We start from the raw sequence: 18,120 nt of genomic DNA, 5'->3' as shown, positions 1-18,120 counted from the left end.
GACTAACAGCAGGGATGGATGCTTTCCACTGGCAGAAATGCTATATTCTAGCCATTCTAAATAGAGGCAATCCATAGAAAAGCCTTTGATATTCCTGATTTCCCATTAGAGTTAATACCGAGAATCCCCTGGAAACTGACTTAGTATGTGCTCTGAAAATTATGGTCACTTAATCACAGATCTGAATATGAAGGGGTGATCTAATTTGAAAGGTCTTTTGGGCCTTCCATTCTCTTTTTTTTAATTTAAATACACACACACTGCATCAAATAAGATAAAATTGCTCATGAAGCTGAGAAACAGCAAATAGAAGTGTTTTTTCTCTTCCTTACAAAGATAATGGGGAGTGTAGGTTGTGCTTTCCAAGACAAAATTGTGCAAAGATTTCCCTGCTTTCCGATTTCCAGGGCCAGATCTTCAGATGATTTAAATTAGCATTGCTCCACTGAAGCTGATTCCCTGAACATAGATGCAAAATATACTCAGCTTCACTTTTTCCTGGACTTTTACCAACAGGGTGGAGTTCTGCTCTACCATACTTTAGGAGTATGAAAAGGGTGCAACAATGGATGTAAGAATTCAGTAATAAAGTGGGAGGTTATCACTTGCATCTTGTGACTGGATCCAAACCAGCAGGCATGTATGTGTCCAGCGTCCCACTGATTTCAAGTGGGGCTCTCTTTAATAACAGGGTTGCACTTGTGTGGAGCTATTTACAGGATGGGGAACTAAATTGCTCATTTATATGTTAATGTCAAGAATAGTCTTCTAGCTCCAAGCTATTTCATCGCATAGCAGGGGCTCTTATTGCTGGGAACACACTATAAAGACTGGGTGTGGTGCATGGCTACTCCGCGTAATGAAGTAATTGTGTACCAGGGTTAAGTCAATGTAGAGCAGTATAAAATGTTGTAAAATGTTGTAAAACGATTTGCTAAAGAGGAGTTCCTTTGTTGCCTGAGTAATCTCCACTTTGTGGAACATTTTTCTTGCCATCAGGATTCTATAATTCCCCCACCCATCATTAGATTCCTTCCTGCCTAAGTGTGTGTGTATTGTGGGGTTTTTTTTTTAATTGATTGAGTATTTAGCTCTGTGAAATTAATCTTAAAAGGGACACCTTGGTCTAAAAGCTTTTTCAGGGAGAAAGAACCAGACAAATATAAAGCTGCTGTGGGCCGTACACATAGAAATTTCAGGAACTTTATAATCAGAGTCTCCTATATTTAAAAAAAATATTTTTCTCTTCCTTGGTGCTGTGTGGAAAATCCCATACCAAAAAAGGAAAATTGATTTACTCTTCATGGCAAATTGTGAAAGTAAGTATACACAAAGTAAAAAAAACCTGCAAAAATGGAAGATTTTTTTTCTTATCTGCCAGTTATAGAAATCTCCATTTTATACTAGTAGTTGGGACGGAAGTTTTCAGATACAAGTGACATTTTAAACTGATATCCCTTGAAAACTGAGGAAGTGGACTGACAATGAAAACTGAGTAAAAAGACTGGACACTTCTTGGGATTTAAAAAACATCAAACAAGGAACAGAAAATTCACAGCCCTGAACCTAAGAAAAATTCTCAAGAACAGATGACAGGCCAGACTTTATGTTAATAAAGATACAGTAGTGATCAGTTTGGCCAGCTGTATTTACTTTTAGGGAGAGCATTAAAAAGGCAGAATGTATAATATGTTCCTATACAATATAAAGGTGTGTGTGTGTGTGTGTGTGTGTGTATACAGGGCTTGACAAATAATACAATCTACTCACCTGTGGCAAGTAGATTGTAACCCGGAAGAGCCGGGTTCGGGTGATCTGCGCATGCGCAGAACGATCTGCGCATGCGCAGATCGCCGGACAGTGTGGCTGGCGAGCAGGGCTCACTGTGGTTCAGCGAGCCCTGTGTGTGTGTGTGTGTATGTATATGATTGTGTATTTCTACATCATATGGAAATATACATAGTTCTGTATATACCCACAACTACTTGCAACAGCCGTCAAAGTTACATTCTCTTATTCTCAGTTACCTCCTATTGTTTGTGTAATTTGGATACTAAGTATTAAATTTTTGTTTCTGAAACAAAGGATATTTTGTTATGATATCTAAAACCTTTATATTTACAACACTCTGCCCCTAAACTTTTCTAGAAAAACTATGCTACTGTTTTTATCAGGTTTGGAATGATTAATTTTATTGACTTACAGTATGTATCAATTAATTTTCAACACCGCTTTAGAAATGAAAAACGAAAGTGCAAAGGACCTGAGACACGGAGTGCTACACGAGCAATGGGCAGACTGACACCAAAAAGAATCACGATCATTTTTTAATGCTACTGCTTCCTCTTAGGGAGCTAATCTTACTTTGACTTTCCTTTTTATTCTAAAAAGCAAAAAATTTAGGCATAAAAGCCTCTCAATTTTTTCCATAATAAATTCTGTTTAAAGCAGCCTAACTGCCTGATGTTTAACCAAAAATACCGAACACCTGTCCCGTCTCTCCCCCCGCCCCCTTCTAAAAAAAAACCCATGGGAGAAAAAATTCTGTTGAGGAAAAAAAAGGGGGAGACCAAAGTTGTTGAGCCAAAAAAAAAAAAAAAAAAAAAAAATTAAAAAAACCCCAGTATGGCCAGTGGCCACCCACCGTCTTATCTTCCTGCTCCATATTTTCTGGGTTACAGCTGCAAAAGTACTGTATAGCCAAGGTTTAGTTTTTAATGGAACTATTGGAATCTGGCCCTACATGTTGAAGGACCACAAATGCTGTGTTGTGTTTATCACTCATTCACAATTATAGCTTTTCATTGCAGCATATTCTATTTCAAATCTGAATAAATTTAATAAATTATACTTTAGGGGTGCATCTAGACTGGCAAGATTTTGCGCAAAAGCGGCCGCTTTTGAGCAAAAACTTGCCAGCTGTCTACACTGGCCGCTTGAATTTGCGCAAGAGCACTGACTTTGTAATGTACAAAATCAGTGCTTCTTGCGCAAATACTTTCACGCTCCCGCTCGGGAAAAAGCCCTCTTGCGCAAGAATACTTGCTCAAGAGGACCAGTGTAGACAGGGAAGAACTGTTTTGTGCAAAAAAGCCCCGATGGCTAAAATGGTGATCGGGGCTTTCTTGAGCAAAATTGCGTCTAGACTGGCCACGGATGCTTTTGCGCAAAAGCACTTTTTGTGCAAAAGCATCCGTGCCAATCTAGACGCGCTTTTCCGGAAATACTTTTAACGGAAAAACTTTTCTGTTTAAAGTATTTCCGCAAAATCATGCCAGTCTAGACGCAGCCTAGATGTTTACCTTTGACAAGGATTAATTTAGCCAAAATACATTTTTAAAGTTTACTCAAGAAATTAAGTTAATTTCAATTAAATGGAATTAATGCATTAACTGTTTACAGCCATCAGAGAACTCTCAAGGCTGATACTTGATTTGTGGGGACTCTTGTATGAAACTTCAATTAGGTTTAAACATCCTTTGCTAGTGGTAGGAATAAAATATGCATTTTTTTGGTGAGATGTTGGCCTCTGGAGACACTGATGCCTGCTCCCAACAATGGGAGAGATTTGAGGATATGAGAGGCATTAGCTTAGCCTCTTAAACTTTGCAGACCACTGGACTACATCAAAAAGGTAGCTGGAATCCTGCAGGGTACCAGCTATTCTCTTGAGTTGCTCAGCCTCCGCATAATTTCTGGCAGTAAAGCTCCCTCTAAGTAAATGCACTTATTGCTTCTACTTGATTAGCATGTTCAACAGCCCATCCAAAAAAATGAGCAGGTGCCTAGGGGACCTCATAAGCTTCAGAGAAGGGAGAAATGCCATAAAGTGACCATCGCCCAGTTCTGTTCAGACTTCTCTCTGAAACCCTGCAGAAGCCTTGCAGTAGAGTTGGGTGGCACAGGTGACCCTGAGAAAGCTGGGTAAATGCAGCATTAGTCATTCCTATGGAACAATTCATGGGAGGCAGTTCCTTTTTCAGCAGAATCAAAGGGTCAGAAGTGTAGCAGTAACAAAGGAGTATGAAGTTTAGGAGACACTATTTCTCCTCTGCTGCTGTTCTGATTTTTTTAAATCAATTTCAATTTTTTTTTTTTTTTTGTTCCAGTAGAGTGAAGCAGAGGGTTCCTAAACATGAACTCTGTGGGAAGATTTTAAAAATAAGTTGCCTGTCACCTGAGAAGCATATGATCTTTCTGAATTCTATTCTAAAAGTAATTCACAACAAGGCCTTGAATTTCTTATACAGCTTTTTTTCTCAGCCTTAATTTTTCATTTTAACTAACTCTTTATAATTCAGGGGTTTAACACAGCATCAAGTACATTTTTACCTTTTTAAAAAGGAGTTACTGGAGAATATCTTTTTGAAAATCAAGTGAGTTTATTCAAAATCCAACAAATATGCATCCTTGTATGTATTTTATCACTGGCAGAATCCTAGAAATTAGACCAAAAAAGCCTGTTGTGTGATCTTATTCAATCCATCTGTCAACACAGTATTGCTTTCTTCAGTACATTCCCCTGACCTTTGTTAATATTTGGATTAAACTCATCCAGTTCCTGAAAACTGTATCGTACTATTAAGTCAGAAAATGTGATGCTGTGTCTAAGTAGTAACATTAAAATGTGAATCTAAAATAGCTAGTGCAAGCATAAGTGAAGCTGCATTGATTTATGTTGGTGTGATTGGGATCAAACTATGGCTTAATGGACTACATTTAGCAGTGATTTAAATAGTAGTTTAAAAAGAGCCCCACAGAAACACTTGTGATAAGCTTTGTATGATAACAGTTAAATGGTGTCTAATTCTAAAAGTATCCAACTTTAATTTCAGAAGCTGAATTCTTCATTGACTTGCCTGCTACTATGGCATTGTTCTGTTATTCCATTGCTCATGTATAATGATGTCCACATGTTCTAGCTAAACATTTTAAAGCAACAGAGGGACTAGGTTTCAATATTTTTAAAACCCAGAGCTCCACTTGAAGGGGGTTAGGGAGGAGAAGCAAGTGGAAAAAGAAACAAGCCAGAAAAAAATACAAGACTAATCTTTTTGAAAGGTTATATTCTCTCTGTTTACATTGATGAATTCAGAAACTGCACTAGAGAAACTTTACATCTACTTTACCTGAAGATTTGATTTTTAGAGAGAACAATTGTAGAGTGCGGGTCTGAAACACAATTAAGAGTGAATTGGAATACTATTGCTGTGACTGACACAATTACTTTGACAAGTATTATTTGTGCAATTCCTGGCTTCTGAATTGAGATGTTAGACTGGTGGGGAGTAAAGAATGAGAAATAGCCTTTGTTTACCACTGAGCACTTCAGCTGGAAAAGCCTGTTGGTTTGCTTTTCAAAAGGCATGAAACATAACTGAGCTACTTCAGAAAACTGCAAAACGTTTAAATTTTATACAGGTTGCACCTCTAAAATCTGGGATGCTCTGCTTTGGCAACATCCATGGTCCAGCCTGACCATGGATGTTCTAGGATCAGAGAGTCCTGGGGTGCTGCAGAAAGGTTGGGGCCCAAGAGCTGGCGTGTGGCTCATCTGGGCTAGGGAGGGGCCAGGGTCTGGGAAAATCCCTCATCTGAGGTCCAACCTGTATTTATGTGGTATGACAGAGAAAGGGAGACTCCATAAACATGGCCTTTCTCCACCTGCAGTTCATTAGGGGATATTATACCCGGATCAGTCCCAAGCTTTAGATGAGCTGGTAAATTTCATTCCCTTCATCCATCTGGGATGGCCATTTTGCTAGCGTTTTTCTGCAGGATAAGGAATGTATGGTGTCTGGATATTTCTATCAAAATCTACTGAACTGACTTATAAAAATGGAATGGAATATCTTTCTGGGGAATGGAATACTAAGTAGCTGATGCATTCATTATCCAAGACTGAATGGGGAAAGTAGCAAAATAATGGGGAAAGGGCACAAAGGGGCACTAATGTTTTATAGTAGAGATGTTTCAGATCTTATTATGTATGGCCTATGGTTGGCAGGCTGATTAAATCAGGCAAAGAGAGCACTGTGCTATAGGCGACATTGAATCAGCACCGCAGGTAGAGTTCAGTTAGTGCTTCTCTGCAGGACTGGCTTGAAAAAATATCTCTGTGTGTAACACATGATTGCCAAGGCAGAAGCAGAATGCTGACACAAAACTTGTGACAGCCTGGCTCTGTCCTGATTTATAATCTCTTCATTCTTTAGATTATGTACTGATAAAAATTGTTTGGAATGCTCAGTTCAGACAAACAAAACAGGAATAAGTAGCAGTGTTATTCAAAGTTTTAAAAAAGATCACTCGATTGAAACAGAATTAGACCCAAACTCCAGTCCTTTTCCCTTTTGCTTTTATAGTCAGCTCTATGCCCAATATGGCTTTGTGGGTTTTTTGTGCAAAAACAAACAGTATGGACCTTTTCTTTTTGTACAAAATCCCCTTTTTGTGCAAGATCCTTGTGCCTTTCCCACAAAAATCCCTTGAGCAAAAACGGAATGAAAGAGAATATGCAAATGAAGCATGAGAAAATGCTAATACACGTTTCATTTGCATTGCCTCTTTCAGCAAAGCATGTAGTGTAGCCATAGCCTGTAAGTATAACTGGAAGTATAACAGTAAAAGACTGTTGCTGCTGATGGAAAGGGACAGTTGAAGGTCACATAGGCTTTGTCTACACTGAACAGTTTAAAGTGCTGCTACATCACAGCACTTTAAACTGAAAATGTGGCCACAACATGAGCACTGGGAGAGAGCTCTCCCCGTACTCTATGTAAACCACCCCCCTGAGGGGAGTAGCTAACAGAACTGGGAGTACAGTCCGCATTGGCATTTGATGGCACTGTAATTTGCTGCACTTGGGTGGTGGGGCTGTGTTTTCACACCCATGAGACAGAAAGTTACAACGCTGTAAAGTGCCAGTGTGGACTTGACCAAGCCTTCCCTTCAGGGCGGAGTTAAGAAGCCAGCGAGGTGCATATGTTTCACTGGCAGCATAAATAGCGATAGCAATGACAACGATGCTTAGCATTTTGCAGAACAAAAGGGAAAAAGTTGATCCAAATGTCTATATATAATAAAAAGAGACAGCGGGTCACATTCAGTAGAGGTCAATGGAGTCAAGCAGAATTTTGTAGTCTAATAACTATGCAAGTAAGCAGTTCTATAAAAGTAAATCTATAAATAAAAAATGTGGCTTGATCCATGGCATGCAATATCCATCGCCCATCTCTAAAGGAGGTGACAGAACAAAGGGGATTCAGGAAAGGGCAACAAAAGTGATTATGGATGTTACGCTGTATGGAATTTGGGGATCACTTTAAAATATTATCAATATCAATATTATAGCATGGCAATGAATTATGCCATGTAAAAATCTGCAAAAATGTTATAATCTGCCAAATAATAATAATATCATTTATTATGTTTGTATCACTCCTATATTTTGTGGTATGGATACAGTGACAATATTTTCTGAAACAAAAATAGGGACACATTAGCCACACCCTCCAGCCCCCTTAGGCTAAGCCCACCTGTCACATAAAGTCCCACCTCTGGCAGGACTTCCAGTGTTAAGATGGACACATGACTGTAAGTAAAGGGTGTTGTGTGACCTTCTAAGAACTCCTCCCATTGGCCTCTGCCAACAGAGTTTGGCCCCCAGAGGACCTTCCCTTGCAACTATACTGCAATTGCATTAATTCAACTTGCATTGCACTAACTCGGTGGGAGAGGCTGGGGGTGCCTCTATTTCAGTGGTTCTCAAACTTTTTGGCCCGTGAACCACCTGGTTCAATGTAAACCTTTCCATGGACCACCAGTTGCTAATGGAAACTCACTGTTAATTACATAATTACACTCGAGCCATTTTGCTAGTGCTGCAGCTAGGGAGAATGGTTTAATTTAAATTATTAAACGGATTAGGTGTTTTAACTTTTTTGTGTTAATTTATCAAACTTCATTTTAAATAAAGTAAAATATGAATTTATGACCAACATAAAGGTTTCTTTCAAAAGAGGAATGTAAATGAAGCAAATCGAAAGTACAAATGAAGCGTGGATTTAAATATCCATCACTTCATTTGCATATTCGTGTCCGAGCGCGTTTTCAAAAAAGGGTTTTTCAAAAGTGAAAGCGCTGTTTAGACAGGGTTCTTTAAAAAAAAAAAAAAAAACCAACCCCTTTTTTGAAAGAACCCGTACTCCACATGTTTTCAGGAACATGGGTTCTTTTGAAAAAGGGGTTTTTCCCCCCGAAAGAACCCCGTCTAGACTGAGATTTCACTTTCAAAAAACCCGTTTTGAAAAAGCGCTCGGACACAAATATGCAAATGAAGCACTGGATATTTAAATCCGTGCTTCATTTGCACTTTCAATTTGCTTCATTTACAGGCCTCTTTCAAAAGAGGAATGTAGTCTCGACATAGCCTAAAATAACAAATGGTCTGAAAAAGATGCTTTGTGGGCTTCTGTTATTACTCTCTCACATATGAATAAAATGTGAAATTCAAGGAAGCTAAAAGCTTCAATACCAATATTTTTCACACTGCATGAAATTAGACTGTGGCACTCATTGTCAGCAGATGTCACTGAGGGCAAACCCATGGCAAATTCAAAGGGAGATTGGATATGTATACCAATAAGAAGCATATCCAGTGTTATAATACTTTTACACCTCTTCCAAAATGTATGTCAGGGTTTAACACTGTTTCTACCAGTAAGGGAGAAAGAGGACCGCAATATGGACTCAGATTATCCCATTTCTGCCTAATGTGACTTTTGACACCTTCCTCTGATGAATCTGAGTGCAGACTATGGTCAGAGATAGGCTATTGGACTCCACTAGGTAGACTTTGAATCTGATCCAAACTGTCTTTCTAATTCTTGTGCTATCTTGATATTGAGCACCAAATCTTAAACCAGTCATGTTATCGCCATTTAGGGGCAGTTGTCTACCTCTTAAATAATCAGGGACTATTTAGAAACTGTGAATGTGTTTTCCACGTACTGCTTGGAACATCTAATTGTCATAGATAGGTACTGAATAGCAGGCCTGCAGAACTCTACTGAGAATCTTATGAGGTTGTTTGACCTTACCAGGAGCAGACCAGGGTATTCATTTAAAATATGCCTTCCACTATAGTAAGGCCATTCTGTCATATTCAGACTCCTCTGAAATGGAGACCTGTTTTTGCCTCTTTGGAAAAACTTAATCTTACTCAGGCTATGTCTAGACTGCGTTTCTTTTTTTTCTTTTTTTTTCTTTTGTGGAAGAAGATATGAAAATGGCATGCTCATTTGCATATCTTCTTCCGATTCTTTTTGCAAAAGAGGTTTGCCGATAAAAAGTCCCATGTAGATGGGGCCATTTATCAGAAAAAAACAACAACCCTTTTTCACAAGATCCCTTATTCCTCAAAAATCGAGGTTTACAGGATCTTGCGAAAAAAGGTTTTTTTCCCCTGCAAATGAGCATCCATTTGCATATCCTCTTCTGTGCAAAAAAAAAAAAAGTGTAGACCTAGCTTTAGTCTATTGATTTCAGGAAATATATGTTTGTTATATATAAATCATTACTCTGATATTTTAGTGCTTGCCTAAGCATGGCTGACTAGTATGCAGCTGATGTCATCATAAACAAATACAAAAACAGATGAGCGTAGATGCTGAAATGGGCTATTTAGAGTACTACTAGGAATGTAGGTGGGACTTTCAAACTGGGAGAAAGGAATTTGGGTTTTTTCCTTTCTCCCTTTTGTCTCTCTGGGTGTGTTCTCTGCAGCTACAGAGAGGGACAAGCATGTCCCTGTTGGCATATAAGGCCAATCTCAATTGATTTGTTTTTATATTGACTCGTGCTATTTTTTATTTGTTGCTATGCATTCTATATGAAGGTATGAAGGAAATTTTTGCATAAAACACATAATAAGTGTAGTTAAAATACAGTACCATATTGTGCTACATTTTCCTCACTATCTCCCCGAGAAAGGCCACCCTTCCCCATCAGGTGTGTCTCACAAACAAAATAGAGGACATGGAGGAAGAGGACGCCAAGGGACACAGAAGACTGTAGGCCTGAGTATGGACTTTGACTTTGGGATCTATGTTATGACTTTGGACTTTGGGCTGTGACTATGGGACTGGACTATGTCTTTGGAATTGTGACCATGAGTTTGAACTATGATTTTGATGATAACCATGGTACTGAGTTACTCTCACCCACTGTTGGGGGAATGGCATGGGCAAATCCAGGGGTATCTCACCTACCTTCCCCACCTGGAAGGCTATGTTCCCCCAACAGCTGTGGCCAAAGATGAAAAGAGGAAAAGGATGCTGCAGAAGAGAACTCCGAGGGACAGAGAAGATAATGGACTTAGTGTCACATGACACTATGGGAGGTTTTTTGGGGGGTTTCCCTTTTCCCCTTTTTCCCTCCCCCCTCATGGACTGAGTCACTGCCACTCACTGTGGGGGACTTGGCCAGGGCACTCTGGGGGCACCTTACCTATTTCCCCCCCAGAGATGTGTGTCCCCCTCGAAAGGTGCACCTCAAAACAGGAAAGAGAAAGAGGATGAGTATGCAGAAGAAGAGGATGCCGAGGGATGCAGACGACCTGGGAAAGCATTGGTCTTTCCCCATGATAATAGACTTTGTGACTCTATAAACCACCCACCTTAGCAGGACACGACCAGGGGCACCACCAGGTCTACCCCATAATGGCTGTAGGCTTCACAGAAACCCTGACAAGCTGTAGGCTTCACAGAAACCCTGCCTTCATCCCCCAAGCATTCTCATATTTACTTCCTCCCTAATTTCCTTCCACACTCACCCTAATAGTATAACCTAGGTTACTAAAAACAGTATGCCTACCCCTTAGGGAAAGCGCTCTCACTAATAAATATATTCTGGGCTACTATAAACAGCCAATTACCTACATCTGGGGTAACACACACTCCTATATGTTTTATGGGTATCTCAACACACCACCTGCTCTAACTCCCCACCTTCCCTTCCATCATCCACCAGAATTTACATGTTCTTCACTAGCCATATAAGAACATAAGAACGACCATACGGGGTCAGACCAAAGGTCCATCTATCCTAGTATCCTGTCTGCCGACAGTGGCCAATACCAGATGCCCCAGAGGGAGGGATCACAACAGGTAAACCTTATGTGGTCCCTCCCATGTCACCTACCTCCAGAGAAACAGAGGCTAGAGACACCATTCCTACCCATCCTGGCTAATAGCCATTGATGGACCTAACCTCCATGAATCTATCTAGCTCTTTTTTGAACCCTGTTAAAGTTCTAGCCTTTACTGTTGTGAAAGCAGGCTCTTTGCTGGCCAGGCCCCTCGTGCATATTGCCACCAAGCAAAAGGTCAACTTTTGATGAAAAACCCTTACACTATGTAACTTAAAGATCAGAGAGGAACAGGAACCAAAACCAGACCTAAAGAGTTCATGTAAAGTTCGTGCTGGTTGTGCTGACTGTGCCATGCCCGATAAGGCAGAAAAGGAAAAACAGGAAACCATCTCACCCCCTTTCTCCTGTCACTTAACAGACAGGGTCTGCTAGCCTATCTCAAAAAGCACGCAAAAGCTTTCTCTATAAAACAGCTTCCCTTCCTGTATCAAACTGAGGAATCCCGAATAAACATTGGAAGGCAGAATATGAGCCAGGTCCGAGGACTGATCACCCGAGGGCCACCTCCCGCTCACTGAACCAAATGAGTTCCTGTAGAGCGTAACATATACCAAACATAACGAATACCAAATATGTTGTTGTTGTTGTAGTTTGTGTCTGTTAAATGTAAGTATTGTTAAGTAGTAGTGTTAAAAGTTTTAGATAAATGATTAGTCTTATAAGTAAGACTGATGTAAATGTAACTGTTAATAATCCCTAGTCCCTTGTTAACCACTATTGGGATTTAGAGAAACCTCAAGGAATTTTCTTTACTGTATTGCATTTTGCTTATTGGTCATTCTAATAATTACTTGGTGCCTACGTATGTAAGAAATTGATAAAACAATAATTTATACGTACATGCCCTTTAATAAAAGTTTAAAAGATATTTAGTAATAGTTTGCCTGTTTCTGCGCCTCCTTGGGGCTAGCCACATTTCTGAACCTTTTACTTTAAAAACCACAAATGCATCCTCTAGCAAGGAGTTCCACAGGTTGACTGGCACTGAGTGAAGAAAAACTTCCCTTTGTTTGTTTTAAATATATGGAGCACAACTTGTATGCTGAGAGATGTGGGCTCTTTGTATGCGTGGGTCACTACCACGGGGTACATGATATAATGTGGCATAAGGGCATGTAATCAGCTCGCTGGGCTCATATCACTATAATGTAAATGATGTACCCACCCTCACCCCAACCCAAAAACCTGCCCCTGGATTCCCTATCCACGCCATTGTTGTTAAACTTGTGCTTGATATGCTAAATAAACTTGTCAATCCGTTTTTAAGCAGAACTACAATGAGATCAGTGATGAGTTCTCCCTCTGCTCACATTCCATTCAGATACAAAGCCCGGTTTTGGAAGCTCCTAAGTTCCTTTTCAGATCAGAGCACACAAAAGAGATGGGGAAATAATGGGCAGTGGGTAGTATGACTTGCTACAAACTGATACAGTTGGCCAGGAAATTGGCAACCACCAGTGGATGAGCTTAGTGGAAAAAAGGTTAATGGTAAAACTACTATTGATTTAAATAAAGAAAAGAAGGGCCTTTATTGTACTTAATATGTAATGCACCAGAATGGTTCACTCTATACATAAGATACTAGAGTTAAACATTATTTTTATTTCCTTTGATCTTAGGCTGAATTGACTGAGTGGCTAGGTCTGATGCACTACATGGAAGTTCTGATGATGATCACAAGTATGGAGTACACCGCACCAGTATCAGATGAAAATATGACAGTCACTGACACAAAATTCAACAATGTTCCAGTCCGTTTGTTCATACCCAAGAAGCAATCCAGTGGGCTCAGAAGGGCAGTGATTTACATTCACGGTGGAGGCTGGTGTGTGGGAGGCTCAGGTAAATGCAAGATTCTTCTTTTCACTGGCAAGAACCTTGTACCAAAAGGTCTCACCTTAGTAAGAATGTTGCCTTCTAGTCACTGGTCCACACAAACAATAAAGGGACCTGCTATTGATCACAGTTGCAGTAGTTCTCTTGTAGTAGTTCTCTTGTAGCTCAGATGATACAGGGGCAGAATAAAGGTTCTAGTTGCACATTCCTGTGTATGAGATCATATAAATGTTATCTGTGGCACATGGATTTGTTATGCTAACAAAAGGAGCAGGAACAGGAGTGGGCTGGTTCCTCAGAAGGGAGAATAGCATCTAAATGGGGAAAGAAGATGTGTCCCAGAAGAGGAAAGGCCCCGCAGAGGCTTAATCACAGATGATGGAGCCTCACAGGGAAGAAGAAGCATCCGTCACAAGAGAACAACTGAGCTTCTCTTGAGCATCCACCTATCATTCACAATTAACCCATGAGAGTGGGCTGAAGACAGGGGAGAGAAGCATCCTCAAGTCATCAGCATCTTAGAGCCAGGCAGAAACAACCAGGGATGGTGCTTGGTCCTGCCGTGAGGGCAGGGGACTGGACTCGATGACCTCCCAAGATGCCTTCCAGTTCTATGAGATGGGATAGGTATATCTCCAGAACGCAACCCAGGGAAAGGAATGGAAGATAGAGGTGCTCTGACTACCAGATGCTACTCCACATGATTCTGCTGTCTATAAAGGAGGAAAGAAAAAGCAACCACCTGCCTTTCTCTGACAGAAAGAGGACAGACCCAAACCTAAGATTCCCCTTGTTTTTTAAAAATGAACGTAGAGAGAAAATTGGAAGAAATCAAACAGTGCAGTGCTGAGGTTGTCAGGTCTGTTACTCCATATCTCCTGTAAGCAGGTACTTTTATTCAAAATGCCTCCTTAGGAAACCCTCCTAACAAGTCAGTGCACTGAGGGGTTCCCCTTTTCTTCATGAGAAGGCAGTTACACATTAACTTTTCACATTTATTTTACCATTGAGGGTAATTTTCAGGATTGTGCCTGTAGCAAAGGCCTGAATTAGGAGATCATTTTAAGAAATTAGAGCAAGGGCCCTGTCTGTCTTGTGTTTTCACTGGCAGAGAAAATGTGTTATATATAAAAAAGAGAGAGAGATTTTTAGCTGAGCTTGCTTCTTCAGTTACCACTGCATTAATTATATTTCTCTTTGTCTGTCATGGCACCCTTGGGGTGCTATGCTGTATAAATAAATCCAAGGCTCACAAGTAATTTAAAAGGGTCTCTACCATTTAGAGGAATGTTTTCCTATTAGCTCTGCATTTCACATGCTGTGCATTCTCCTGGAAGAATGTAAAGTTTTGTTTCAGTTAAGTTTTGTACTTTAGGAGGCAATCTCCCTGCTTGTTTTTACTTTGTCGTCTTCCACGTTATTTCCAACAAGGCATTATAAAAACATTTAATTTTTTGTGCTGTGCTTTTGATAGTATTGTTCAATTGGAATGATACCCAGTCATATTCTCCCTCAGCACACACATTCTCTGTTTTTTTCTTAATGTACTTTAACAACTTAATAAGTTGTTATAAATTACCATTTTAGGACAAGCAGCCACAGCTGTACTGGTAACACAAACAAAGCATCTATGGCTTAAATTCCTAATGACCCTATATAAATTGCATTGCATTGCTCCCTATACTAGGGAAGCTGGCTGCTAGTGTGCCAGAGACTTAAGACAAATTTGCTTCTCTAACAGACATGCAACCTCTTTAATTTCAGCATGATTGCACGCATGTGACTGAAAGATAAATCTGCTCCATGGTGTCATTTTCATTCCTTTTTTCTCCACCATAAAACTTACGCCTTCATGAGTTTAAATAATGCATTGTTCTTTCATGGATGTTGTCTTGTATGGGTTCAAGCAAGAGTTGAATCATTAGATTTCCTTTGTGCTTCTCGATAAAGTTGTAAGTACAGCAGTTGAATTGCACTGCTGTGAAGGCAATGAACTGTGGAGATTTTGAAAAGGGACCAGATTTCTGCCAAGTGGGGCTGTTTACATATTTGTTTTTAAGTGCAATCAAATATGCTTCAAGTGATTTATTTCATTTCAGCCATGGAGCCCTATGACCTCCTCTCAAGATGGACTGCAAGCAAGCTAAATGCTGTTGTTGTATCAGTCGAGTAAGAGAGATTCTGTTTCTAGCTTGACTTAGGGGTTGGGATAAATGGCCCTTTGTTTCCTATATATTTGTGTTGGGGGTTTGTGTTTTATGTGGTTAATGATAATTACTTGCAAACAAAATTGCAAAGATTTTAATAGTGAACATTGTCCCTGTGGTGGTGCATGGGTATTCTTTTGTGAGGGGCATAGCCTAGGTCAGTATTTCGCAACCAGTGGTACGTGTACCCTTAAGGGTACGTGAGAGAAGTCTGGGTGGTACGTCAACGCAAGTGAAATTTGGCCAAAAATGTCTGGGATTTTGCCATGAAAGGGGTTGGGGAGGGGGCAGTGGCATGTGCCTGTCAAATGGAATGTTCAGAGCCGTGCCCCAGATGTTAACAGCCGCTCTGTACACACGCCCCAGCACTGGTGGGAAAAGCGCGTGGCTGCTATGGCGGCGGCGGCGGCTCCGGTGAGACTCGGGGCAGTTCCAAATTGCAGGGAGAGGAAGGGAAAAAAAATCACGGCCATCTCTCCTAGTTTGTTTCCTCTCTGGCAGCCTCCTTGGTGTGCTCCCACAGGGAGGGCAGCTGGATCTGGAGACGCGCATTACCTCTCACCCCCACTAGCAGCCCAGTACAACACATCCCCATTGCCCGTTTTAGCTCCTGAGGCGGCGCAGAGAGGAGCTAAAAGGCGGTGAAGTGGCACAATAAGCATTGCTCCAAAGGACACCCTCCCCCCCCCCCCGCATCAGTGGCATAGCTGGTGGGGGGGGGGGGGCAGTTGCCCCGGGGTGCCACAGGGGGGCGCCAGGCTGGGAACACACACCCCCAGGTGGCAAGCCCAGTGCTGGCAGGCCACTTGCTCCCTGTAGACAAGCCGCTGAGGCAGGGCCAGGTGGAGGGAGCAGACACTTCAAAGGTAAGGTTGCCATATGCCTGGCACTGGGTAAGGAGGGAGCTGGGAGTGCCTGGCTCTGGGGGAGGGGTGGGTGCATTGGGTTAGCGTGGGAGGGCTGGGGGTACTTATATATATATATTAAGTGGTACTTTTTAAAAAAAGTTTGAGAAACACTGGCCTAGGTAGCTACATTTCTGCTCTGTATCTAGACTGTGCCTAAACTACACCCCTCTGTTGTCAGAGGGATGTAAATGAAGCACTCTGAAAGTGCAAATGAAGCAGGGATGTAAATATCCCATGTTTCATTTGCATAATCAGTACCGGATCTTTTGAAAACACACCCTGTTGTCGAAAAAATCGCATCTAAACCATGGTTTCAGTTTTGAAATGGCGCTTGTTCGAAACAACGCCATGGCGCGATTATGCAAATGAAACACAGGATATTTAAATCCCCGCTTCATTTGCACTTTCAAAGTGCTTCATTTACATCCCTTTGCTGACAGAGGGGTGTAGTTTAGACACAGCCCTAGATAGGGATAAACCCTACTGCTCTCATTTTATTTCCTCTCTCACAGTAGGCCCCTACTTCCTTGCAGAAAACTGAACAGGCTAGAGCCAGAACCCACAGCTTCATTTTCAGGGAATGATTTAGGGTGGTAAAGAGCAGCACCCTTCCTGAATGCTTTTCCTTCTTCTTCCAGAGGACTGATCCAAAGCAGCTCAGTCAAATGGTAAAAAGACCTGCATGGAATCCACACCTTTAGAATGCCATTACAAAGCGAAATTAAATTTGGTTGGTCTGTGCATGGGGGAGTAGGGTTGTCAACTTGGGGTAATATTTTTAAAAACTGGACACTAAACCAGAAATGCCAGAACTTCCCTAGCCCCACCTCTTCCCCCCAGACCTTGCCCCTGTCCACTGCTCTTCCCCTTGTCATTCTCTGCTTTTCTATTCCCACCTGTTACCCGCACATATTTCTTTATCGCTTCCACACTTTAGGGACACACACCTTTACCCACCTCCTAGGGCTCAAGGTGCAACCCTGTTAATTTACACACCCACCCTTACCCAATTCCTAGTGCTTAGGGCATAACTTCCTGCATGTCTTCAGGATCTTTTACCATTGAAAGAACCTTACACAGTAATATCCTTACTCTCTATTGACAATTGCCAAGCAAGCAGAATATACATGCTACATACAGTGCCATGCTCACCAATCCTGATAAACAGGCAACTTCCCCTGTTGACCAGGCAAGGTCACTCTCATCTGATCCTGGCTGCTGCACATCTCAGTCGTGCAGAGGAGTCCTGGCAGCTCTGATCTTAGGCTGGGTCTTGGAGGTGAGTCCTTTCTTCCAAGTCTTTCCCCCTTCTTCTTCTTCTTTCTGTTTCTTTCTTCCTTTTCCCTTTTCTTCCTCTTTCCCTTTCCTGCTGGTCTCCTTCTTGGACCCCAGTAAAACTTGAGTCCTGGTTAGCTACCTTAACCAATTATTTTACTCTAATTTTACTAACCAGTTGTAACATATTGTAACAGATCTACCTAACCAATCATACCCTCCACCTTAGTTGATTGACACCTAGCAAAATTAATTATATAACAAACAGAAACAATTACAAAATAGACAGAGACCACACAGCCAAACAATAGGAAAGTGAGGACCATAATCATAGAACGAGGGTTCTGCAACCTCAACTATTGATAAACAGTTTCTTGCCAGACAAAATGCTGTTAAACTAAGTTTTCTTTACCCATCTTGAGATCTGTTTCTTTACCGGGTGTATTGGTTGCCATTAGGATGGAATCTCCTTCTGAACAGTCTGGTATGACACTATTGTAATGCAATTTAGATGGAATGTGAGTATGTGACCCCCAAGCTTTACAGCTAATGGCTGCTGCTCTTCAGTCTGGCTGCAGAGGAAGGATTTAGGCTTTCCAATATGGCAATAGAAAAACCATATTGTTACACCTCTAACCATTCTGCCTGGGTCGGGTGGGACTCACCTGTGGGTCTGAGGCCG

At 41.2% G+C, this 18,120-nt stretch overlaps 1 protein-coding gene across 2 annotated transcripts in view; it reads left to right on the top strand.

Moving 5' to 3' along the window:
* The window catches only part of LOC102463960 (deacylase AADAC), a 105,154-nt gene that overhangs the window by 76,604 nt on the left and 10,430 nt on the right, over window positions 1-18,120 (top strand). For both annotated transcript variants that reach the window (XM_075937731.2, XM_006115950.5), the window contains exons 2-3: window positions 12,832-13,054; window positions 15,148-15,217. In XM_075937731.2, the coding sequence (XP_075793846.1) occupies window positions 12,832-13,054; window positions 15,148-15,217 (293 nt within the window). The remainder of the gene's footprint in view (window positions 1-12,831; window positions 13,055-15,147; window positions 15,218-18,120) is intronic.

Source organism: Pelodiscus sinensis, chromosome 10 (assembly GCF_052426305.1).
Source record: "Pelodiscus sinensis isolate ZL-2025 chromosome 10, ASM5242630v1, whole genome shotgun sequence".
Classification (NCBI taxonomy): Eukaryota; Metazoa; Chordata; order Testudines; family Trionychidae; genus Pelodiscus; species Pelodiscus sinensis.
The sequence above is the reverse complement of the archived record's forward strand: the minus strand, read 5'-3'. Positions and strand labels throughout refer to the sequence as shown.